Source organism: Eumetopias jubatus, unplaced genomic scaffold (genome assembly GCF_037043125.1).
Source record: "Eumetopias jubatus isolate StellerSeaLion01/CBP00866 unplaced genomic scaffold, mEumJub1_p1.0 scaffold_4, whole genome shotgun sequence".
Lineage (NCBI taxonomy): Eukaryota > Metazoa > Chordata > Mammalia > Carnivora > Otariidae > Eumetopias > Eumetopias jubatus.
The window spans coordinates 141,301,876-141,328,558 of record NW_028274810.1 but is presented as its reverse complement, the minus strand read 5'-3'; the positions used below and the strand labels follow the sequence as shown (position 1 = coordinate 141,328,558).

Below are 26,683 nucleotides of genomic sequence, written 5' to 3'. Positions count from 1 at the left end.
ATATTTTAGGGTATATTTATAGATGTTCTGTACTGTTCTATTGATCAATCTGTTCAAAGCATGTATCTAGTTTCAAAAAGCCCATTTCTGCTACATAAGCAACTCAAATTATTTGTTGTTGAAAGCAAGAAACTTGGCAACGTGAGCTTTAGTAATACATTAAATTTCATAATTACTTAACTGCTTTGTGGTGTATATTGGACTATGCAATGAGTGAATTATGAAGAAGTGGGAAGGTCCTGGAGAGTAGGGAGGTTATATTTTTTACCAATAATACTTCTTCCAGTTATATAGTTTGAATGTATTAGCGGTCAGAGTAAAAAGTGAGAAGAGAAATAGCAGTTGTGTTAGAAATGAAATACGGGGGCGCCCTGGGTGGCTCAGTCATTAAGCCTCTGCCTTCGGCTCAGGGTCCTGGGATCGAGCCCCGCATCGGGCTCCCTGCTCAGCGGGAAGCCTGCTTCTCCCTCTCCCACTCCCCCTGCTTGTGTTCCCTCTCTCGCTGTCTCTCTCTCTCTCAAATAAATAAATAAAATCTTTAAAAAAAAAAGAAATGAAATATAAAAGATTCTTTCCCTGTAATATGTTGCTGGGAATGGCGATAAATGACAAGAGGTTTCCGCTTTTGAATGATCAAGGCTAAACCTGTATTTATCATTTTTGCCACCAGAGGGCGAGGGTGCATCCCTAAAGCAAACTGATTTTGATTCTGTGCTTGTTTCACCTGAACTAGTTGTACAGGGAGCGATGGACTGGTAAGTGCATTAAGCTGGTGTTCGAGATTGTGAAAAACAGAACTTCTTGTGTACCATTGCCTTTCCTATGGGAATATTATATTTATTGACAAATGTTTATCTCTAGTTCTGAGATCTCCATGTACCAGACTTGTATTTACAACTGGAAGGTGTACAATCTTACTTTTTGTTTCACAAATATTTCAAAATCAAAATGTTCTGAATCTAAGTGTCTGCTTCCTCCCAAAGAAGCAGCTTTGTTGTCATTCCCCAGCTCTTCTGATTGCACCTTCAGTAATCCTGCTGCCCAAGTTAAGAACCTTACATATTAATTATTTCCTAACCCTCTTCCTCTTGATTTTCAAATTCAATGAATATTTATTTAAGTTTTTGGTCAATTTCATCTTTATTGTGTTTCTTGTATTCAACCCTTCCATTCCAGTATGCATAACATCAGTCCCTGTTTAGGCATTAACTGTGTCTTGCTTTCTTTTTGGCTTTCTGCCTCTCTGTTTGCCTTTCTCCATTTTTCTTTGTTTCCAGAATGAGGATTTTTTTTTAAAGTACAGATATGATGAAGTGATTCATTTCCTGCCTTTTGGTGCCTTCCCATTTTGTATTTAAATTTCAAATCCTTAGTTTCCTAAGGGAAACTAACATTCATTGATTACCTACTACATTCTAGGCTCTGTGAGAAAAATGTAAGGCATTTACTTTTAATTCCCACCAAGTTGTAAGGTGTGGTTTAAGATACCTTTTTTTTTTTGTACTGAAATGATTTCTCAAGATTCCAAAATTAGAGGACCAATTTCAATTGCAACATACATTTTTCTGACTCAAAATCCTATTATTTTACTTTTCAAGGCTCACTATTATCTGTATTTTTATTTTCTTCAAAGATTTTATGTATTTATTTACTTGTCAGGGAGAGAGAGAGAGAGAGCACAAGCAGGGGGAGCGGCAGGCAGAGGGAGAAGCTGACTTCCAGCTGAGCAAGGAGCCCTGTGCGGGAATCGATCCCAGGACCCTGGGATCATGACCTGAGCCAAAGGCGGACATTTAACTGACTGAGCCACCCAGGTGTCCCCCCACCTTTTTTTCTAGGTGTTGAGGGTATAGCAGTGAATAAAATATACAAAATCCCTCATGGAGGTTGCTTTTTAGTTGGGGAAGACAAATAAGAAATAACTAGTAAACTAGATGGTAATAGAACTTGCTTTTGACTCTACAGGCTGCGCAGAGCAGACCTCCAGGGGGCACCATTCACTTGGAGTTGGCACCTCCTAGGCGCTGGTCATGAGTGCTGCCGTGGAAAATAATATAGGGGAAGAGAGAAAGGGATTTTTGTGGGAGAAGAGAGATAGTTAACAATTTTAAATCAGAGGTTATGGAACACCTTCATGTCCAGACCTGAAGGAGGTGAAGAAGTAAGTCATGTGGATATCTGGGGAGAGAACATTCCAGGCCCAGAAATAGTAAGTGCCAAGATCCTTAAGTAAGGCTGTACCTTGGCATTTCTGCCTAAATCTTAACTTTTTTTTTTCAAACCCCAGCCTAAGTGTCCCTACTTATAGGAAGACTTCCCTTAATTTTTTTCTAGCAGGAATTAAATTTTTTGCTTATAAAGTGTACCTTTATAATAGCACTTACCCCCATCTGACCTTCAGTACGCTTGTTATCAACTTGTTTTCCCCTTACTAAATTTTGAGCAACTTCAGAGCATTCTCTCTTTTACATCTTTGTGTCCATACATGCTTAGTTTAGGTTCTAGAAATAGTGGGGACTCAATGAAGGGTAGTTGAATTGAAATAAACTGAATCACTGAAAAGACAAGTAGATAGCTGATGGTCTTTTCCATACCTTTTACCTTTTACAGTTATGCTGTGTTTACAAAAATTGAATTTAATTATGTAATTCAGTACTGTATTTTTCTCTGCCCCTTAGAATAATTTTTTTTGCAATGTCTTTATAAAAACATGTTAAGCTGCATAAAAGAACTAAACTACTGGTTGCTACATATATGATTGATCTCTAGAATACTATTGTCTATTTCTCTTAGACACCTACACTGATGATGGGGCATTTCAAGTGTTTTAACATATTTTTAAAGCAATTTTTATGCATGTTTGCTCTGATCTGTCACCTTTTAGCTTCAGTTTAAAGAATGTGACTAAATATCTTGCTGTTTTCTATGTTCTTCAATCTATTTTTGGGTAAGGCGACCTATATCCCAGTTTGTCAGGGCCAGTCCTGACTTATACCTGTTGTCCCAGAATCATTATTAAGAGCACTTACTTTACTCTCAAAAGTGTTCTGGGGCAGACAATAAATCACATGATCTCTCTGTTCTTCTTGGGGGCTTTCTATGTAATATCTAATGAAAATACTGTGTAGTACTTGTTAGACTTATAGAAAGCTCCCCATGGAACTGTACTGCAGCAAATACTACTTCAGGTACTTAGCCTACAATATTTATTGAGTATATACGTTATTTATAACACTAGTTTATGCAGAGAAATACAAAAACAGAAGATGCTCTCTGCCATAAGAATTTATAATCTAGTAAGTCAGGACTAATGATGGAGTTATAGAAATGTGACTATTTGAAATTGGTAAAAACGAAGGTAACAAAATATAACTTAGAAGTATATAGAATTAGAGGCTTAAATGAACAAATTTATTTATGTATTTATGTGTTTATTTATTTATTTTAAGATTTTATTTATCTATTTGAGAGAGAGAGAGAACACGAGTGGGAGAAGGGGCAGAGGGAGAGAATATCCAAGTAGACTCCTGCTGAGCGCAGAGCCCGACACAGGGCTTGATCTCACCACCCTGAGATCATGACCCGAGTCAAAACCACGAGTCAGGTGCTTAACTGACTGAGCCACCCAGGCACCCTTCAAGTGAACAAATTTGAATGATGTAATTAAATAGAGCAGTTTGGGGAAAGTTTTGTAGGTTTGTTAAAACTTTAACAGAATTTTAATGAAGAATTTTTAAAGACAGAAAATACAGCATGATATAAAAATAGTAGGAAATCAAGTTGTGTAGTATAGATGTTTCTAGATCATCAGTGTCTCTTCTGCCACTCTAATTTATTTTGGTTCTCACATGTAGCAAGTTTTGTTAATCATATTTATCAGTTTATGGCACTTCAGTGATCTCTCTTGGGCTTTTCTGTTGTGTTTTTTTTCCCACCTAAGTATGTATCTTTGGATAAAAAAAAACTTGTATTGTGTATGTATGTGTTTTAAATTACATAAACAATATGGTGCTTTAGATCTTCCATTTGAAAAGATTTATTTATGTAGGAATTTTAGGCAGTTGGTCCATACTGCCACATTCTATTCTGTGGTAGACAGAAAAATCGTCTTCAAAGATGTCCGTATCCTGAACCCTGCAACCTGTGAATATGTTATCCTGCATGGCCAAAGGGACTTTGAAGATGTGATGAGAGTTATAGATTTTGAGATGGGAATATTATCCTGAATTATCCAGGTGAGTCCAGTCTAATCATTTGAGTCCTTCCAAGTGGAGAACCTTTCTTGACTGGGTCAAAGAGATGAGATAGGGAGAGATTCAAAGCCTGACAGACTTGGCTGGCCATTGTTGTCTTCGAAGATGGAGAAAGGGGGCCAAGAGTCACTTCAGCAGCATCTAGAAATTAGGAACCACTCTCAATTTCAGCCAGCAAGGAAATGGTGACCTTGGTCCCACAACCTCAAGGGACTGAATTCTGCCAACAATGTGAATGAGCAAAAAAAAAAAAAAAAAGTTTCTTTCTTAGAGTCTCCAAAAAGGAATTCAGCTAGTACCTCGATTTTAGTTCGTTGAAGCTTCTACTAGACTTCTGACCTACAAAACTGAGACAATAAACTGGTATTTTTTTAAATCACTAAATTCGTAATGACAGCAGTAGTGGTATATTTCTAGTATTATCTATCTTATTTTATTTGACAATCCATTAGTGATGGAGAATCTAGGCTATGTGAAAACTCCTCATTACTGCAAACAGTGAGTCAGTGAACATCCTGGAACATGTCTCTTTATGGACCAATGGAAGTCTTCCTCTGTAGTGTGTATATCTAGATGTGCAATTACTGTAACATAGGGTATGTATACTTTATTTAACTAGTTCTGTTTTCAAGAATGGCTCTGCCTTTACCCCTACCTGCAGTGCTTGAGGGTTTATGATATCCCATATAATTACGAATAGTTAATAGGATTCAGACATTTGCCTTTTACCAGTCTCGTAGATATAAAGGGGTATTTTTGTTTTAATTTGAAATATCCTGGTGACATCAAAACCAAGAATTCCTTCATATACTTGTTAGTAATTTGGACTGCCATTGCTGTGAATTGTTTATTTATATTACTCGCCCATTTGAAAAAATTATCTCCCCATCATTTTCATCTACAGTATCTTTGTTGAACAGACTTTCTTATTTTGATGTAGTAAAATTCATTGCTTTTTTTTTTACTTTATAGTTTGTGATCTTTTAGTCATGATTAAGAAGTCCAACCTCACTCAAAGACTGTAGAAATATTCTTCTGCGCTTTCTACTATTAGCTTTTATGTTCTCCCTGTCTCATATATGTCTTTAATCAACCTGAATATAATATGGTTATAGTGAAATACAGTTCAAGTTTATTCTTCCCATATAGTAATACTAACCAGGGTTCCCAGCGGCAGCTATTAAATAATCCATTTGCCCACTACTGGGTTTTGGTACCACCTCTTTAGAACATATTTCTGTATGTAGTTGGGCCATTTTTGAGTTCTCTATTCTATCCTGTTGGTTTATTTATCCTGTGACAGTACCACACTATTTTTTTAAACATTCCTTGAGATTTTTTCCATAGGTGATATTGTGAGGCGAACGTGATAACCACTACGCTACGGAAACGGGACTTCCATAGGTGATACTGTGTCATGTGTAAAAAAGACAGCATTATTTCTTACTTTTTAGTTTGTAAGTGGTTTACAAAAAATTCCATTTTTTGGTACTATTTAATGACTAGTGCCTCCACTATAATGTTAAATTGAGGTGGTGACAGTGACATCTTTACTCTCTTCCCAAACTTAGGGTGAATGCTTTGAATATTTTACAATCAAATGTGAAGTTAGTTGTAGGATTTACATAGATATCTTTTATGAAATTAAGGAAAAATCCTCTTCCAGTATTAGTTTGCTGAGAATTTTTTTTTTTTAAATCGTGGTTGGCTGTGGAATTTTGTCACTTGCTTTTTTCTGCCTCTGTTGGGATGATAATATGAGTTTTCTTTTTTAGTCTCTATATAATAAATTGTACTGTTCTCAAGTGTTGTACCAGTCTGTGTTCCTGGGATACCCCTTTTGGTCATTATGGTATTATTCTATTTATTTATTGATGGGTTTGGTTTACTAATATTTTGTTAGAGAATTTTTAATTTATATTCATGAAGGATATTGGTATGTAGATTCCTTTCCTTGTAATATCATTGTTTTGGTATCTGGGGAATGCTGACCTCATAAGCTGGGTTAGGAAGTGATCTTCTATCTTCAGTTTTCTGCAACAGTTTGTGTACAAGTGTTATCATTTCTTCTTTAAATGTTTGGTAGAATTTGCCTCTGATGCCAGGTGCCTGGAGTTTTTGTGTGGCTAGGTTTTTTAACATTCTGAATTCAATTTTATCAATAGATATAGAACTATTCAGGTGACTTATTTATTCTTGAGCATATGGATAAAAAAATATCTAGTCTAGGGGCGCCTGGGTGGCTCAGTCGTTAAGCATCTGCCTTCGGCTCAGGTCATGATCCCAGGGGCCTGGGATCGAGCCCCGCATCGGGCTCCCTGCTCGGCGGGAAGCCTGCTTCTCCCTCTCCCACTCCCCCTGCTTGTGTTCCCTCTCTCACTGTGTCTCTTTCTGTCAAATACATAAATAAAATCTTTAAAAAAAATTATCTAGTCTAGTTTTATAAGCCATGGCAGCTCTACTCATTCTGGGGATGTCTCACTAATAATTTGAAAATCATTCTATCTTCCTCTTAAAAATGCTGGAGACAGAATAAAACATTTTAGTGGAATACTTCTTTCCAACTTAAACTTTTCCATGTTCCATAGTGATCTACATCTTAGAACTATCTTTTATTCCAATTTCAACTCACTTTTTTACCTGCTAGTATCTTTGGGATTCATTCGTCTGCATCTCTGGTTGGATTTGGTGGCTTTTTACTTTTCACACAGAGACGTTCAGTGATAGTTATTTTCCCTTGACTTACAGAAGTTTTGCCTTGTGTCCACTTGTTTTGTCCTTCTTATTCAAAGTCTTAGGAAGTTGTTACCCACTTCGTTTAGAGTATGACTTGACTATACTGGTCACTTTAGAAGTAGTGGCTCTTCAGTCATACTTCAGATATTATAAGCCAATATTCATTCTCCTAATCAGTGACATTTAATTGACTTAGACTGGTACTTGTTGCTTACTATTTTTTGGGAAAAAAAGTGTCTATAAATTCATTTTTTTAAAAAAGATTTATTTATTTGTTTGAGGGAGAAAGAGAGTGCACACCGAGTAGGGTAGGGGCAGAGGGAGAGAATCTCAAGCAGACTCCCTGCTGAGCACGGAGCTGGACTCAGGGCCAGATCCCACATCCCATGAGATCATGACCTGAGCCGAAACCAAGAGTCCGACACCCAACCGACTAAGCCACCCAGGTGCCCCTATAAATTCATTTTTAACAAGCTTCTTTTGGTGCCATATATTCACTTAAATAGTTTTGTTTTGGTACTGATGATTATAACAAGGAAAATGCGTTAGTAGTAAAATTAGAAGGAAAGGAAAGCCAGAAAGACATTAGGATGGAGTAATTTGTTAGCCAGTGGTGGTGGTTTTGTTAGCCAGCAGCACTCTTTTTTAAGCTATTGCTGAGAAAATTATTGGCTAACACCAAAATGACCATTTTTGTGACTTTAAGTCATTCCAACAGTAATGAGTATCTTGGGTTACTCTAGTCAGTCATGCATAAAAATATAAAATTTAATAAATTATAACAAGTTCTTTTTTTTAAGATTTTATTTATTTTTTGACAGAGAGAGAGAGAGAGAGACAGTGAGAGAGGGAACACAAGCAGGGGAAGTGGGAGAGGGAGAGGGAGAAGCAGGCCTCCTGCAGAGCAGGGAGCCTGATGCAGGGCTCGATTCCAGGACCCTGGGATCATGACCTGAGCCGAAGGCAGAGGCTTAATGACTGAGCCACCCAGGTGCCCCAATTATAACAAGTTCTTAATTAATATTAGCATACGTGCTTATATAATCTTCTGCTGTATAGTTTTTTCCTGTATAGTTACTGATATATTGACAGAAGTGTATGTTTGAGTCTGCACAGTGAACTATGGGAATATTTGTAGTTGGGCTTTTATGGTGATATTAATGTTATATACTGACTTCTAGGGCATTTCACCCACTTCTCCCCATACCCTTTGGCTCTCCTGATATACACCAAATGAAACAGTTCTGATATTGGTCAAGGATGTAATGAATAAAGTTTACAAAATTGGACTGCCATACTAAGATGGGCAAGGGTTGGTGAGTGTAGAAGTGTTTAAGATCTTTTAGTCAAGTAAATAAAGTGGTAATAAATGAAACTGGTTTGAGGTAAATAACTGCTTCCATTTTTTTTCACTGCATATTTTCATCTCGTAGTTGATATGATAAGACATTTCTGGCATAAAACAATTGGGTGGTATCCTTTGGAGGATCACAGGGGAAGAGAGTGAGACTAAGGAGCCAGCCACTGGCTTTATCTTGTTGAATATTGAAGCTTAAGATGCACGAATAGTCTTTTTAAGGCTCGTGCAAGGTCTAGCATATCTCACCAGAGTTAAAAAAAAAATAGGGAGTTGGAGTCAAAGCTTTAAATAAAGTTAAAGATATATTTTCCTATTTAATATCTTTAATTGTTTAAGGATTCAGGCATCTAAGCTTATCAGTACATAATAACATGAATAATGGTAGTCAGTATCATTGTCGGATCTGTGGGGGAGTCTCTGGGATCTGAAAGCAGGAAAAGGGGATTTCAATCTTAGAGTCACAAGGAACTGAATTCTGCCAACAATCACATGAGCTTGGAAAGGACCCTGAGCTCCAAAGGAAATGTGGTCCGGCCAACACCTTGATTACACCCATTAAACCATGCTTGGGCTCCTGATCTATAGAAACTGTAAGATAATAAATGTATTTTTTAAGCCACCATGATTGTGAGGATTGGTTTTATAGCTATAACATATAAATACAACATATTTCATATTATAACATATAAATACAACATATTTCAAAAAGAAAAGAAAAACTTAGTAAGGAAATTGGCATTATTTTATGTTTTTGCAAATCCCTTTAATGTCTGATTTAGTGGAAGACAGCTGGATTCTTTTATCTCCTTCTGTATTCAGTATCTTGAGATATCATACATAATTTAGCCTCTGGAAAACTCTACCTTAAAATCCATGAGAAAAGAGAGTCCAAAAGGAAATAATGTTTTAGTATTATTAGGACTGTCAGTTTGACCCTGAAGATCCTCTGAAAGAGTCTTGGGGATCCCCCTTAGTTCATTAGATTATACTTTTGAGAACTGCTAAATTAGAGAATGTTTTTACTAGTCTCTTACTCCATTACCAATAGAATATTTAATTGTGTATACACAGAATTATATAAGATAACCTAAAGTATACAAACTCTCAGTTTCTTTCCCTATTTTTCACTTGATTTCTGTTTTTGCCCTTGAGTTTGTCCATGTGGTTTATTTTCTCTGCTCCTCTTGATAAACAGACGTAAAAGATCTTTGATGGATTTAGTTTCTAGGAGGAATAGGTAAGAATATGTTTAATATGTAGTGAATTGGGACAGGATTTTTCCAGAAATGATCCTGGCATGTTTTGACTGTAGTCTCTACCTACAAAAGTGTTGTAGCCTTTGAGAGATTTAGTTTAAAACTCAGGAGGAGTTTGTAAAACGTTTTTTTTTTTTTTAACTTATAAGAAGTTTATAGAAATTGTCTCTTTATTTTTAATTGTGTATGTCCACTTTTGCCTGTGTGTATATGTGAGTGCATTACTTAATAATGGCACTAGTGCATATTTCTTGTAAGTGTTTTTGTTTTAATATTGTGTGATCTCTTTTATCCCTAGGAATCCTGAAGAAAGATTTAATCTCATGCATCTCAAGATAGCTCAATTATTATGCTAAGATTTGGCATACAGTTTGTTGTTAGGAACATTAATACAGATCATATGGATTTCTTCTTTAGTAATCTGTGGCTACTCTAGTTTTTTCAAAAACTAATAATGCAGCCAAAGTAAATAGTGTAAAGAAAACAAATTGTTGTTACCTATAACCAAGTGTTTTTATTTCTGTGATATATACCCAAGAGTGCTTGTATATATTATTTGACACAGTTTTGAGGTATGATTTGGAGCTCTTTGTCTGGAAAGGTCTTTCAAGGTTGGTTTTGAAGGTTATTGGTGGAACAGTTCTTACTGTGCTTACATAATTACACAGTGCTTGAACTGGAAAATTAAACTTAAGAGTGACTTCCCCTTCTCTACTGATACAACCCCCTTCTAGTTTTTTCTTTTCGGTTCTTCTTTCTCTTTATATATTTTCACCTGAGCATTTTTTTGGTCTATTTCTTAGATGTTAGTTTTCAATTTATTTTTCCTCAGTAATATTTTCAAAATCTTACTGAGTTTTCTTTTTATCCATTCGCTTTAACTATTTTAGTCTTCCTTTTCTCTGCATGAGAATTGATTTGTGTTGATAGAGCAGAATTGACAAATTTTATTTACATTTCTCAGAAGAAGTTTATATTTTTCATGGCTGCAAGACTACAGAATATATGTACTCAAACTTACTGTTGGATAAAATTGTTTTGCACTTTTCTGCAAAACATCTAAGCTTCCTTCATTTATCCCACTTTTCTCCCTTGGTGGAAGGTATGCAAACAAAATTTTTAATCTTTGGTTCAGCCAAAGCAGAAGACCTTATGCAGATAAACTCATGCAAATCTACAGGTATCTTGATCCAATGCTACCAACTTGAAAATACAATTAGATATGCCTGGCCCTTAGAAATGAATCGAGATCAAGATTAATCAGAGAACCCAGCTATTTATGAGTGAAGGTGATATATATCTGAAATTTGCTTATGTAAATTATTTGACATGATTGAAAGTTTTGAGGTATGACTTATTTTTTTTAAAGATTTTTATTTATTGAGAGAGAGAATATGGTAGAGAGAGAGCATGAGAGGGAAGAAGGTCAGAGGGAGAAGCAGACTCCCTGCTGAGCAGGGAGCCCGATGCGGGATTCAATCCTGGGACTCCAGGATCATGACCTGAGCCGAAGGCAGTTGCCTAACCAACTAAGCCACCCAGGCACCCCTTGAGGTATGATTTAAAAACACTGTCTGGAAAGTGGTAAGAAACCTGTTTCTTATAGTCGACTTTGCTTAATAAGAATTAGAGTCATGTGGGGTGCCTGGGTGGCTCAGTTGTTAAGTGTCTGCCTTCAGCTCAGGTCATGATCCTGGGGTCCTGGGATCGAGCCCCGCATTGGGCTCTCTGTTAGGCAGGAAGCCTCCTTCTCCCTCTCCCACTCCCCTTGCTTGTGTTCCCTCTCTCGCTGTCTCTCTCACTGTCAAATAAATAAATAAAATCTTAAGAAAAAAAAGAATTCGAGTCATATGAGTGGGGGAGGATTATGAAAATTTGATTTTTTTCATTGGAATATTTCCCTTTCCTACCTAAATATATTTTGATCCAGTGCTTTGGTGCATCTTTTTATTTTACTCCCTCAAAAAATATGAGATTTTGGAGTTATGTTTATGTCCAAGTCTACATTGATCTTTTTATTTGTGTTTTCACATCATCCTTTCTTTGCATTCTGGGGACACTTATAAACTGTAAAATTAGCTTACATTTTAAATGAGAGCATTCATGAGAAGTTGCTGACTGACAGAGACATGGCAGTACTGTGTAAGGAGCACTGGACTGTAAGGAGATGTGGATGCTCACTCTAACTTTGTCACCAACCACTTGAACAACAACAACAAAAAAATGCAGGTTACTTACTTTCTGTAAAATGAGGGAGTTTAGATTTTGTTTTAAATGTGATAGGATACCATTGTAGGTATTAAACATGGAAGGGACAATATTATTAATGTTTTTGTATGGTCATTCTGTTGTGTGGAGAATGGTTGTAGAGGACAAATGTTGATGTGCAGAGAAATTAGGAGGCTGTTGAAGTAGTCTGAGAGAGATATTGGTAGCTTGAATGTGAATTGTAGTGCCAAGATGGAAATTTTGACGGATTTGTGTTCCATTTCAAAGGTAAAGTTGACAGAACCTAATGATTGATGTGGGTGGGTGGTAGAGTGTAAAAGAAAAAGAGATATCAAGGATAATTCCTAGATAAATCATGGTGTTGTTCCAAGATAGGAAAAACTGAGGAGGAACAGTTTGGATGAGGAAATCAGAAATTTTGTTTGGCCATATATTTGAGATGACCTTTTGATTTCCATTTGGGGATGTCAAGTTGACAGACAGTTATATCAGTTTAGAGTTCTAGGGAAAGATAAGGACAAAAAGGTATAAACTATACAAGGTATGTAAGGCTATGGATCTAAGTCACATAGGGAGAGCATGTAGATTAAACAACAGAAGGTGTGGAGGCACCTGGCTGGCTTGGTTGGTAGAGCATGCAACTCTTGAACTTGACGTCGTGTGTTCAAGTCCCATACTAGGGATAGAGTTTACTTAAAAAAAAAAATGAACAGAAGAGATCCATAACATAGTCACAATAGAGCCGTGGACATTCCCAACATTTAGAAGTCTAAGCGAGGAGTAAGGGCTGGCAAAAGACACTGAGAAAAAATTGCCACTGAGCAAGAAGAAAATCAGGAGAATGTATTTCAAGAATGAAGAGGACAAAAAATGGTTAAAGGGCCATGGACAGCATAGTATCAGTATCAAATGCTGTGGAGGGAAGTCATGTTAAGTTAAAGTTCATGTTAAGAAAAGAACAGAGATGAAGGTTAATATAACACTGTATGTTAACTAAGTGGAATTGAAAAAAAAACACTTTAAAAAAGAGAAAAGAACAGAATTGCATTTGAATTTGGCAACATGGAAGTCATTGGTGAGCAGAATCTTGATGGAATATTAGAGTTGGAATTGAGAAGAGGATGTGAAATGAGGAAGTAGAAATGGCAACTATAAACAACTCCTTGAGAAACTTTGTTGTGAAGAGGATCATAAAAATGGAGCAGTACCTAGAAAGGAATGTGGGATCAAGGGAGGTTCTTTTAAGATAGGAAATAACAGTAATGAAATCACTGTGACTTGATTCACACATAAAATAAATGTTATTCTTCATCATAACAAATATCATTAGAACCAAGAGGCTTCTAAACTAGATTCAATAATAGATAAACCCAATATTTTAAGAAGGAGCTTGTAAGGAAAAGGGAAAGCTAGATGGAAAATTGATAGAATAGGTCTTGTTTGTTTTATACTTTCCTTTCTACTTTCAAATTTGGTGCTTAATCACCTGCACTCATAAGTAGCTGGGTTCTCTGATTAATCTTGATCTTGGTTCATTTCTAAGGCCAGGCATATCTAATTGTATTTTTAAGTTGGTAGCATTGGATCAATATACCTGTAGATTTGCATGAGTTTATTTGCATAAGGTCTTCTGCTTTGGCTGAACCAAGACTAAAAATTTTGTTTGCATACCTTCCACCACGTGAGAAAAGTGGGGTTGATGAAGGAAGCTTAGATGTCTGTTCTTGGTCTGTTTTCATAGGCCAGGTTTGGGTCCTGTGGAGTGAGTGATTTCAGGCCAAAAGAGCTCTTTTCAGAATTGGTTTGAAGCACAGGGTCACAAATGGTAATTATTCAAATTCCAAATGACAGGATACGTAACAGAGAGTTGATCATACCATTCTTCTTAAAACATTGCCTTTTATTAGCTTCTAGGCCACCACACTCTCCTGATTTTCCTCCTACTTTTGTGGTTGTTCCTCCTCTTTCTCCTTTACTTGCTTCTTTACCTGATGGCTTAATGTGGAACTTAGTTTCCCTGTGTTCTGTCTTAAACTTTTTTTCCTCTTTTCATTTTGAACTTTCTCTTTGTGTAATCTCATTTACTTACTTGATTGAAATCATTACTGACATGCTGATGCTTCCTGAATTTATATCTTTAGATGAGAACTCTCTTCTAAACTCTAGAGTGACATGTCCAATTGCTTACTTGTTTGGTTTTTTAGCTATCTTGCATGCTTCTTAAATTCAACAACTCATCATCTTCCTTTTCCTTCTCCCTCAGTCTGCTCCTCCTTTAGCATTTTCTGTCTCAGCAAATTTTAAAACTATCTGCTTGGTTAGTTAAGAGAGAAATCTGAGAGTCATTTTTGACTCCACTCTTGACCTTTGTACACTACCTCCCATCCCTGTGGCAAATAAGTCATTATGTCCTGTTGATTCAACATCTACTTTTTCAGTCCTTCTTTGTCTGCATCATACTGTAATCATTTTAACCGAAGCCAACTAATGTCTTGCTTTGACTAATGCTTTAGCTTCTTAATTGATTTCCCTGCATCCATATGTAGTGAGTTACTATCTTGGTGTATTTATGATGTTTCCATTTGCTCATGATGTAATGAATAGAAGGAAATTGCATGAAATAAAGGAATTGTGGATGGGAACTCTTGGAGGCCAGTATTATTGCATAGTATTCCATTTGCTCCCATATTTTGCTAAAACAAATTTATAGTTGTGTCAATGATTGTTATTTCTAGTTTTCATGTGGTAACAATGGGCATTCAGTTTGCAAGCTTAGGTGTGAGTGTTTGGAGTCCCAAAGCTATAAACATTTCTTATACTGTGGTTCCTGGTGAATGTAGCTATTAGAGATTGAGTTGGCTCTTATTCATATTGACATAGCTCCCTGAAATTTTTGTTGCTTCCAGTGATTCTTTTGATAGTTATCAAGGAGATATATACTTGGAACTAGTAATCCTAACACTGGAGGGATTTACCAAATTGTGTTTTCAGAGATCTTGGTTCTCTCTCTTCTAACAGGTAGAACCTCTAGGTGTCAGATTAGATAAAATCACTCTGGATATTGTCATTCTGTAGCTTAAGTCTAGGCCTGACTCTTGTGTCCAATGGAAAAGAAATTCCTTTTGCTGCCAACTTGTAGGTGGAGGAACTACTCTGGTAAGAGCTGCTTGGCACTGGACTATTGAAGCAACCCTGTAATACCTCTCTTAATAAAGCAGCTTGAGCCAAGCGTAGTAGGATTAGCCCTCATATTTCTGGCCCTGAAAGAGGAATCACAGAGATGATAATGATGGTGAGGCTTCTTGCATTTGTGGAGGATTTCACTATACTTCCCTTTTCCTTTATGTATTAGATGGTAGAAACTGCTAGGAGTCTGTTCTGTAGCAATGGCCAAAACTTAGGGAAAGATAATATAGAGTTCAAGCCCCAGGAAATACTATAGAACTTTTTTGTGTATCAGAAAATAACAGTATCAACACGTTTTTAAAAACTTATTATGGAAACTGCTGTAGGTATTTTGAACTCCACTGTTTTCTGATTTTACTCTGGAATCTCTAGATCTGTAGTGTGTTTATTTAAGTCTAGACCATTCTTCCTCCTCCTTATCCCTGGATATACCATATACTGTCCACCCTATGTTGAAGTACGGGCCAATTTACCTTTATTGAATGCCTTTTCCTTTCTACTTTTGTTCAAAATTTCATCATCTGCCTTTTATTTGCTTATTTGTTATCCCTGAGGTGAATGGTTCTATGGTCTTGCCTCAGGGAAATATTTGCGATGCATGACATTAATTTGCAAAACATATGAAGACACTTGTTCTCTAGACCATCTTTCTTATCTATAACCCTTAGATTTTTATCAGTCAGGTGCTTCAAATAGTCAATGGGACAAGAATAATGCAACAGAAGAGACAGTGCAGTTGTTTTAATTATATAGCTAGAGCTACAGGTGTGTATTTTAAGAAAATGAAAAATTCCTTGAAAGAATTTCTGGGATTTTTGTTATGGATTATACATATTATATATCATATCATTTCTGTAATTGATTAGCTATATTTAAATGTTTGAATGTATGGAGCATTTTAGTAGACACACTTTGGTACTCTTAAAAATTCAAAATAAGCCCAGACATGTTTAAAATTATAAAATTGAAATATGTCATGAGTGATTGAACCTTAATAAGTAAGAGCCTTGTGTTGTTATTAATTTAGAAGAGAGTAAGTTCTCAATTTTTATTCTTTCATTTAATTTTTGAGTTTGTGTTAAATTTCTTAAGACATTTAGCCCACAGCCATTAGGCATTTGTAAACTAAGACACTCTTAAGTAATTTTAATTTTTAAGATCTTATACTTCCAGTATTTTTGAGGATGATGTAAACATGTTAGTGCTGTTTTTTTTCCTCCTCTCACTTGGATGTTTCATAGTACTAATTAAACAATTTGAGTTATTGCGGAATTTTAGGAACTCACTGACAAAGAATACCTTTGCTAATGGATATAGCTAATTATGTGAAAACTAATAATCTAGTATTTGACTTACTTGAGCATTGCTAAGAAAAAGTTCATGGGCCAACATCGTACTTAACATGTATGGTTATGATTTCATTGTAATTGTAAAATTGCCCACTTGTAGGTGGATTAAACTTTGGGCTTTTCTTGTGGATCATGTATAAAGAAGTATAATGAAGAAAAAAATCTGTGATGTTCTCGCTCAAATATAATCAATATTAACATATTGGTTTTATTCTTCTAGTGTTCTCTCAGATTTTGGACACTTTTAAAGTTTTTGGTACATATTACTAAATATTTCTCAGAAAGGTTCTACCTGTGTACACTTCTACCAACAAATATAGTAGGAGAGTGTACCCATTCTCTGACCCTCTGGCCAATTGACTTTGCCAATTTAATGGCCAAAGATACATTATATTGTTATTATTTTCATTTAAATTCTTTTGATGACTTAGATAACACTCTTTCAGGTGTTGGTTAGCCTTTTAGATATCTTCTTTAATAAAATTGCCTTTGCTGCTAAGAGTTTCTTAACACCTCTTCTTCTGGGAGAACTCTAATTAGCTTTTCATTACCAGTGAGGTGCTAAAAGATTCTAATAGTACAGCCAAGTTTCCACCATCTACATCACTTGTGAGAATTAATGCCTCTCTGCTGGACTCAGTGTAAATATAGAGTTAATTATCTAATTTTCCCAGAAAGAAGTAAGTGTAAGCATTGTATCCTGTCAATATCTAACAGACAGAGGGATAGAGCCTTGTACAAAGAAATTTGTGAATAAATGCACCAAGAAATGCATGAATAAATATGATAAATAAAAGATACCTGAACATTATTGTTAGAATCTTGGTTCCAATAATTTGATTCCTTAGGTAGCTCATAGTGAGGCTACTTCCAATTAGTATGTACTTTAGAGTTTATAAAATGTATTTATATACATTACATGTTGAAGTACAATAATAACCCTGTGAGGTAAATGACGTAGTTTGAAAAAACCATAGCCCGGATGTATAAAGCGAATGTCCTGAGGTATAATGGCTGGTTAGGTTTGGAGTTAATACTTAAACCAGGCCATTAAGCTCCAAGTGCCATGTTCTTTCTGTCCTCATAGAAGCCTCCAATATTTATGTTACTTGTGGCCTACAGTGTATAGAAAATGTAAAATAAATATTAGCTATAAACATTCATAAAATATTCAGGAGATTCCAACAAGTTATACAGTGTTTTTGATTGCAAATATTGGTTGCTCTTGTATTTATGAACTAATATGGTGTGGTTGGCTAAATAATATGGTGTGGTCGGCTAAAATAAACACAGAAGCAAAGAACCAAACTGAGCCATGAGCAGTTTCCTATCCTACTTATGGGATGTGACTTAAAGCTAATTACCTTTTCAGTAAAATATAGGCAACTGTTCATTCAACAAATATTTATTGAGCACTTACTCCGTACTAGGCACTATGCTGGAATAAAAAAATGTGAGCCTTAACCTCATGGGACTGAAGGTGAAAGAAATTAAGCATTTTTTTTCAAGTAAATATATAGTGACACTTTTATCAGATGCATGAAGAACAAACACAGGGTATGACGAGAGTGCGATAGGGGACCTAATCCAGGTCAGAGAAAGTCTTCTTGAGAAAGTGACAGTTCAGTCCTTAAGAATGAATGGGAGCAGGTGAAAGGTTGGTAGGGGCTGGGGAAGTGAAAGAAATAACTTCTGGAATGTTGAGGGAACTAAGAGAAAGCTGACCAGTAGTGTGTGTTGTATGGAAAGAGCTGAAAAAGAAGGCTCTGAGGAAGGTAGTTGCTATATTCTTTAGTCTTTCAAAGAAGTCATGTTATTGTTCCTTCCAGTGATGCCCCCATTGCTGAGACCATTTTTTGAAACTCTTCCTATGACCTTTCTTCAGATCCAATTTTGAAACAAAAGAAACTTTTTTTTTTTTTTAAGCAACAAAGAGTGTTTTGCCGTGTAATCACCTTCTTATCTAACAGACTTGCTTCGAAAGGGCTTTGATTATTTATAACAATTGAATCTACCCACAAGGGAGAAATATATACATGCATACGTATATGCATTATAGATAGGATAAGCTTGGAAATTATATATTCATCACAGATAGTATAAACTTGGAAATTAAGAATTTTAAAACTATAGGTTTTCACTTATAGAAATTGACCTTTTATAGATGTAAAAAATCAACATGATCAGAGGCTTAAAAATTTGAAGCACATCAGGTTGCTTCTGTTTGAGTTAAAGGAAAGAAACCTATTCAAAGTTACTTGTGAGTTAAAATAATTGAGATGTTTGCTTGAACTGAAATATTCTTGATTTGGTCACTGGCAGATAGTTTTCCTATTCATGTACAGAGACTGATCTGTTCACAAATAGGTGTGTGTGTGTGTGTGTGTGTCTGCACGTGCATGTGCTTGTGCCCATATGTGTACATACATAGAAGATAGACTGATAAGGAAGGAGCATGTGACATGGAGTCCAAAGCAAAGACCTTCATACAAATACTCTATTTTTACAAGCTGTGTGATCTCTAATCCTTTAAAGCCTCACTTTCTTTTCATCTATAAAACAATAGTAGAATTACAACCTGCTCACATTTTCTGGATATTAAATAAAATAAATTTAGAATTCTCGGGGCACCTGGGCGGCTCAGTAGGTTAAGTGTCTTCCTTCGGCTCAGGTCATGATCACAGGGTCTTAGGATCGAGCCCTGCATCGGGCTCCCTGCTCAGCGGAGGGGTCTGCTTCTCCCTCTCCCTCTGACTATCTCCCCTGCTCCTGCTCTCATTTGTGCTCTCTCTCAAATAAATAAATAAATAATCTTTAAAAAATTAAAAAAATAAATATAGAAGTACTTTATAAACAAAAAATACTTTATGATTATTGTTTCATAAATAGATTAATATGCGCCCATAAAAATACAAAGTAATAAATAATAAGCACTCTTAGTTGGGGCCAAACCCATAATTAAACATCTCAGTTTCTAAAAGAAATGAATTATTTAAGAATGTGCATTATTGCATGTTTATTTTGTGTCATTAAAAAATATTTATTGTTGCATGTTTATTTTGTGTTGCTCTTTTGTGACATGGGGCTTATTCATGTCAACAAAGAAGTCACTGGTTTTTAAAAAAACTTCTTAGTGTATTTAAGTGCCTATTTATTGATAGTGGTACCTGTGTGGAAGGGGATAGAAGGGGTTAAGGCTAAAAGTTGAGGTGTAAAAAGGGCTAAAAGGGATAGATCTGTTATAGAAATGTCATGGTTTAGGAGCAGTTAAAGATTAATAAATATATTAATTATCTCTATAAGGGAGTTGATTTTTAAAACTTGGTTTATACACTACTTTTAGAGCCTCTTTTGTAGAAAGATGGACGCATCTGGCTATAGAATAGCCTAAGATTTTATCTAAACCAGAATTACTCTTTTGAGAATGGATGGTGCTCTGAGGCACTCTAAGAGAATTGGAGCCTTCAGGAAATATTCCTTTCTGAAAAGTGCTATGACTACCATTTGTTGAAATAAGTTAATAATAATTTATAAAGTCTCTCTGGGCTTAGTTGTGTGTTTTTTTAAAAAAATTTGTGGAGAAGTTCATATTTAATGTGTGCTGCTTAAGTGAATTTTAGTTGATAGAGGATAATTTTTTTCTATGCACAAATTTCTTCGCACAGATAATCATGTAGTCACTATGTATGGCCCTTAGAAAGGGACTGGATTGAACATTATTCACTTTAAGGATAAATGAAGACATTTTAAAATTAACTAAGAAATTAAGACGAGTAAGTCTTCCAAATGTCTCTTTGGAAGCAGCACTATAAATGTGGGCAATAAAAGCCCTATTGTCTGTCATATTTTTATAGCTTTGTGATATCAAAAGAAGGATATACCACTTATTTTTAGAGTGTTCTGTCCTATGCAGCAGGCTTCACAGTGAAGAGACCTACATATTCTGTGGCTGGAGTTACTCGTTTTTCAGGGAAAGAAGAAAGGCTTGGGAAATGCATAATTTCTCTTCCTCTTACCCAGTAGCAACATTGAGAAGATACCTTGTCCCCATTTTTATTACTTTTGAGATTTTATTGCTGGCAGCCAGATGTGCTGAAACTCCTGACGACAGCATCTATTCATTGCGTGTTTTTAATAGGCTTAGAGAAATATGAGTAGAGTACATGAAAGCAGCTCAGCTTCACACTTCAGCTGGGAATGCCCAAAAAGCTTACTGCTGTTTAGAATTCTTGCTACAGTCAGGAGAAAGCCGAAAGCTGTACGGGTACTGAATCTTCCACGACTGAATTAGAAGAATAATGACTGTACAATTAACTATCAACCTCTGCTCATTTAAGCACAGTTTCTACAGAGCTCAGGAGAAATATGGAACTTGATTGGCATGTTTTTATTTGATGGTGTCTGCAAATAGATGACTTTAAAGACAGGTGGTAAGGAAAAATAAGAGAAGGAAAAAAAAAAAGGAAAGAAAATGCAATTTGAGACATTGCGCCAGGTCTGCAATTCTGTTTTATCTCATTTTCATGGGGTTTTCTCATCCCCACCAAATATTTTACAAAATGAGCTTTTTGGACAAACATTGAACAATGCAAGGTGAGTAAAGCTAAACTGTATTTCTTTTGGCATTGATATTTTCGGAATAATAATCTTGTATGTCTATAAAAATTTTTCTGTATTGAAATATTAGTATTATAAGGCTGTTGTCTTTTTACCATACATATAAAATTTTATACAGTATTCTTCTTAATTGATTTTAGGAAGGAAAATAAGCTTACTTCAAGGCACCAAAAGCATCTTAAATTTAACTGGTTTGACCTCTGAAACGTAACACAGACTGTTTCATGATTTCATTTTCTAATAAATAAGATGCTTAACTTAAAATGCCTGATAGATTTTTTTTTCCTTTGTGATCATGGCAGTGATTACAATGCATATATAGGATGGGAATATATAATCATATGTGATTTGTTGGAAAATGTGAATTAGTAGTCATGCATCTCTTTGTAAAACATGCGGAAGATGTTTCCTGGGTCTGAGACATTTCTCTATGCAGGGTAGATCAATAATCACTTTTAAACAAGCTATATTATCAAACTGCTAATAATGCTTTGTATTTGGTCGGCTAGTTTGAAAGGATGCTTTGTTATAAATTCCTGTTGTTTCTTCAACCTCATCATTTTGTGTGTGTGTGTGTGTGTGTGTGTGTGTGTGTGTGTGTGTGTGGTGAAGATTGTTAAATTAGGAACATATGTTTTAGACGGTTTCTCTGGCTTACACTAAAAGAGACAGCCCATTAAAGAAGGCTTTTAAAATGCAGTTTTATTACCCAGTTGTTTGTATTGTGAGAATTTCTAATGTTATATACCTCCTATAGAAAAGATCCCATTTTAACTAAATATATGTGGAGAAAGCCTAAGAAAGAAATTCTGTGAACATGATAATAATGCACTAAACCTTCTGGAAATTGAGGGAGAACTAATAGTGCATAGAATATTGAATGGTTCTGCTGGTCTCTTCTGAACAATGTGAGGCAGCCTATTTAGAGATTTTAAAAAAACCTATTACACAGTATGTGTCTTAATTTAGCAAATGAAAAGGAGGCTTTTAAAATTTGTTGGCATTTAAAATGTTTACTGATGATAAATATATCTATGACCTTTTCACTGAATATGGAATAACATCTTTTTTTTTGTTTTTTTTAATAAAATTTCACTTCTTTCCTCAGTACAGTTCTATTCAATTGAGTAATTTTATTTTATGTTTAGTTTTTAGATAAAGTATATAACAGTGTATGAAATGCTATGATATGATGTAGATATTAGGGCTTTTAATTTAGTAATATATCACTTGAGTCTTGAGTATCTGTAATTTATGGTAGAAATAATCTGTGTTGCATGTTATATTTAAATAGAGGAGGCAGTATGGGTTTCTTAAAATTTCCATGACCTGGAGCTACCAGAGTTTTAGGATTTGTACTCATCCTTTATAAATCTTCTCTTTGCCTGATTCCTATCTTTTCTTAATGCCAAGAATTTATGTGTTTAAATATATTAATATAAAGTCTGGGTGTATTTTCACATTAGAAATTGTGCTGTGAACAGTATGGCATGGAATTAGTTTTAAAGGAAATGTTAGTTTTAAAATGTGAGAATATCTATATTTTGACGGGATTGTGGATCCCTATCATTATGCTTTTGTTTTAGCTTCAAGTTTCTTTTATTATTGGCATGCTTATAATTGCATTGCTCTCATTATTAAAAATCTAGCATTTTATGTTTTTGCAATTAAATATTAAAATGTGGTTTCTGATGCTTCTATAAGACCAGTCTTATTTAACTTGCTTTGATTTTTTATCTAAGATTATCTGAAACTACCACTTAATCGATAAAAAATTTATTCTGGTTTAGGGGAAAAAATATACCTACTTTCTGTGTTCTCAACTTCTTAGTCTTCAAAAAACAAATGACATTTTTTCACATGCAGATCTATTGATTTTCATAAATAATCACCTACTCGATTTCCTTTTAAAATCAGTCAAAACCAGTTATGCAAATGGTTATTTGAAGAGTGAAAGTAAGTTTATATAACTCTCAGTGTCTCCACATATTTTAACGTTTTGGTTACTTTGTGTTCAGATGAGATATAAGTGGTCTTCTAGAACTCTTTCCCTGCTTAGATTCTTTAAAAAAATACAAATGCCTTGACATCAACATTTCAGTTAGCATTGAATTAGAAAGTAAGATTTAGACTAAAAAATCATTCCTGAAGGAAAAGTCATGGAAAAATAATGACCCTAGTATGTCATCAGAAGATATGATCTTACAACTTTAGAAATCTTCCTAAATAAATGAGCCTTTCAACCTTGTGGACTGGACATTAATGGTCTTGCGATTTGAAGCATCAATTATGTAACTATCTCTATGGAAAGAGCAGTTTTGATGTTATAACATGTTTAGTAATCATTTAATTGTTTGGACTAGTTGAAATGAAATATTCAGTATTTGTGTTGTGACATAAAGTATGATCTTTAAGCTGATAGAAAAATAACATCATAGATATGGACAATTAGATTATATTTTTTTCTGAATTGCTTTCAAGGAGAAATTACTAGAATAGTACTGTACATCAGTTGTAGATGATGTATCATTGAGGGGACCCTTTCAAGTAATATTCTTTAGACTTTTCCTAGGTAACTAATTATATCCTGAAATCTGCAACTCAACTTTCATCAGGTTTCAGATGGTAGGGCAGTTTACTACTATGACATATAAGCAATAAAAGGTTAAAAGATGAAAATCTCCCATAATAGTTACTCCAAAAACATTGGCAGGTCAACTTGTCAAAGAGCCAAGATTTTAAATACACCAGGAATATTTTATGGACGGTAAATTACTAAAACTGTTTATGAATATAGATTGTTAAAGTATTTTATTATCAAATGAATAATTGAAATTTATTTATGAGTGAAAATCTTTAGAATATTTTAGACTTGTTGTTGGAAGCCATATAGAATGACCCTTATGTTTCGTACTGAAAGTTCTTAGCTTATTCTCTTATCATTGTGGTTCTTGAGTACCATTTCAGTGCATAAAGGAGGTGGCAAGATATCCTCTGTGCTTTTACAACTAAAATGAAACAATTGAAGGTAAAGCAAGGAAAAAAAAATCAGTATCTGCATCCTACATAAATCCATTTGAAGGTTTTGATGAAATGCCGCTTTAATTTAAATTCTTGTTATCAAGTTTTCTTACTGTAAACTCATTTTCCAAATGAAATATTTAGTCAAATACAAAGATAATTGCTTTTGTTGCCAATAAAAAAATCCTCAAGTACTAAGTTCATTATGTGATCTTGTCTAGGGAAGCAAACGTAAATATTGGGATGCTAGCAGATAGGTTTTTAACAGAGCTCGCTGCATTGAGTAATCAATTGCTTTGAGCAGTATTCAAATACATGATAATGATGACTATCTTTTGTGATAAAACTTGTGGAAAAATGTACTTAATATCTTTCAAGTTTTTCCATTTACTGATTTTTAGTAATCTCTCTTGTATGGTGAAGAAATCTCTGGGTTTTTTTCCAGATGTGATTTTTTTCTTTGTGACTAAATGGGTGCAGGTGAATTTGCTGTGCCGGCTGGCCACACAGGGGCATGCTAGGACTGGAATGTACTCAGAATAGACATTAGAGACAATCTTTCTCTCCCTTCCATATACATCTCATGAGATAAGCAGACTTCCATATTTCAAAGTAAGATTACAAAGAACTTAACAGACCAAAGGATATTTGGATTTGTTGGTGTTTTCAATTCCTAGGAAGGTAACCATATGATCTGGTTTGCCTGGAGTAGCCCCATTTTATGCTTGCCATCCTCCACTAATTATTGTTAGTACTTCTCGAAAGCATTGCTATTTGATGATAAATTACAGGGCCACTCTATAAAAATGAAATGTAAGGCTTGAAATTACCTAGGGCAAATGGACTCTTTTCCACTGACAAATTTTCACAAATCTAGAACATTAATATTGTTTAAAATTCGATCTTGCAAAATAAATGTTTAATTATTTAGTCTCATAGTATTTTTGGTGAGAAGTATTTAGTTCCCTACATAGCATTTACTCTTGCTTTGGTTTATAATGAAGCCATCAATTTGTGTTCAGGATTTTTGGCATAGACTCCTGTTATTCATCATGGCACATTAATGACTACTTTGACATTAAAAGAACAGCATGCTTACTTTTCATAGCTCTGAGACTGCAGTCTGCACAGTATGTGTTGTTTGGAGTTGGTATGATCTAGCACAATTGATTTTCTATTATAGGAAGATTTTTTTATGAACCGTCTTTATTCTGAAGTGTAAACCACCCCCCAGTAGTCTGATACACACGTGCACATGTGTACACAAACACACAGATGCACATATTTATTTAACCTTGTTAAATCTACATACTAAGTATTATAAAACTAATAATTACATATAGTTATAAAAGCTCATCTTAACAATTCTCTCTTTATATTTGTTTCTAATCAAAATGACCTGTGATTCATGAATGTGTATCATATGTATTTTTACTAGAATATTTACTGTAGACCTTAGCTATAGACCACAATTGTTAGTACGGATACTTACTCTGACAGTGATATACAGTTTTTAAATATTTTCTTTTTGGGAACATTTTTATAAAGCTACTGTTTTTGTTGATGACTGACAGGTAAATGTTAACTGTGCTTATTTGCTACCAAGTTTTATGTGCTCATGAAGGATCTTAGAAAACTCAAGATAATTATCGGTAAACTTTCTGTTTAGTGTTGGCACTATTCACCAATTAGTAAAATGAATTCATTTCATATGTGCTACGAGCTCTCATATTCATATTCACTTATCAGTTACATACAAAGATTCATGTGTATGACAAAAGAATTCCCAGAACCGATCCATAATTTGAGTTAGGCTTCTGAATTTGAGAAGTTTTAAATATCTCAGAAATGTGTGTGAACACTTCTATTTGGGCAAATGGGAAAAGCCATTGCAGATGGCTTTCTTTCGCCTAATGTTTTTCAAACTATGCTTTTTGTTTGTTTTTTGTTTTTACCAGAGAATACTTCCTTCAGAATGTACCTCAGTAGGTAAAGCAGATAAAAGTAGAGCAGCTCTGATTTAGAAAGTGGGACATTAGGTTCTAGAAACAATTTTCAGCTGCTTACTTAAAATCAAACTCAGGACTTGTCATTTCAACTCCTTTAAACTTTCCATCTCACGGTGTGACCTTTGAAACGTCAGAGATAGAGGTAATGGAAAATGGCAAGGAGAGCTGCCGTGTTTAGTCAAGAATTGATCTGTGCCTGATTTTTCTATCAATATTGTGTTAGCTTTATGCTGTGTAGTGTTGAACATGGAACTCATGTTCATATCGTAGGTCTGCTACTTACTGGCTGTGTGATATTGGTAAAATCACTGCATTGTGAGTTCTTGAGTTAAGAGGATTATATATTTATTAATCTCTGAATTCCAACACTTGTCATATCCTGCATGCACCTTTCTAGTCCATACTGGCTTCTCCCAGCCTGTTCTGTTTTTTTCTCCCTCAGTATAGATTAGTCCATTCTAGAACTTCGTATAATTGAAGTCATAGAATGTATTATTTTATAAAATACTTTTAATCAGCATAACTTAAATATATTTATCCATGTTGTTGCACGCCTGAGTAGTTTTTTCCCTTTTAATTGCTGAGTAGTGTTCCATTTTATGAATATACTTACTCTCAATTAAGTCTTTTTTGTGGTCATTTATTTTTATTTCTCTTACATGAATAC

The 26,683-nt window shown here is 34.9% G+C and overlaps 1 protein-coding gene across 41 annotated transcripts in view; it reads left to right on the top strand.

Annotated features, from left to right (window-relative positions):
* RIMS2 (regulating synaptic membrane exocytosis 2) overlaps positions 1-26,683 on the top strand; it is a 585,834-nt gene that overhangs the window by 195,749 nt on the left and 363,402 nt on the right. For 15 of the 41 annotated variants that reach the window (XM_028110034.2, XM_028110028.2, XM_028110099.2 and 12 more), the window contains exon 1: positions 20,841-20,962. The exons of the other annotated variants lie outside the window; for them this stretch is intronic. In XM_028110034.2, coding sequence (XP_027965835.1) covers positions 20,841-20,962 — 122 coding nt within the window. Of the gene's footprint in view, positions 1-20,840; positions 20,963-26,683 lie in introns of those variants that run through there. 41 annotated transcript variants of the gene reach the window in all.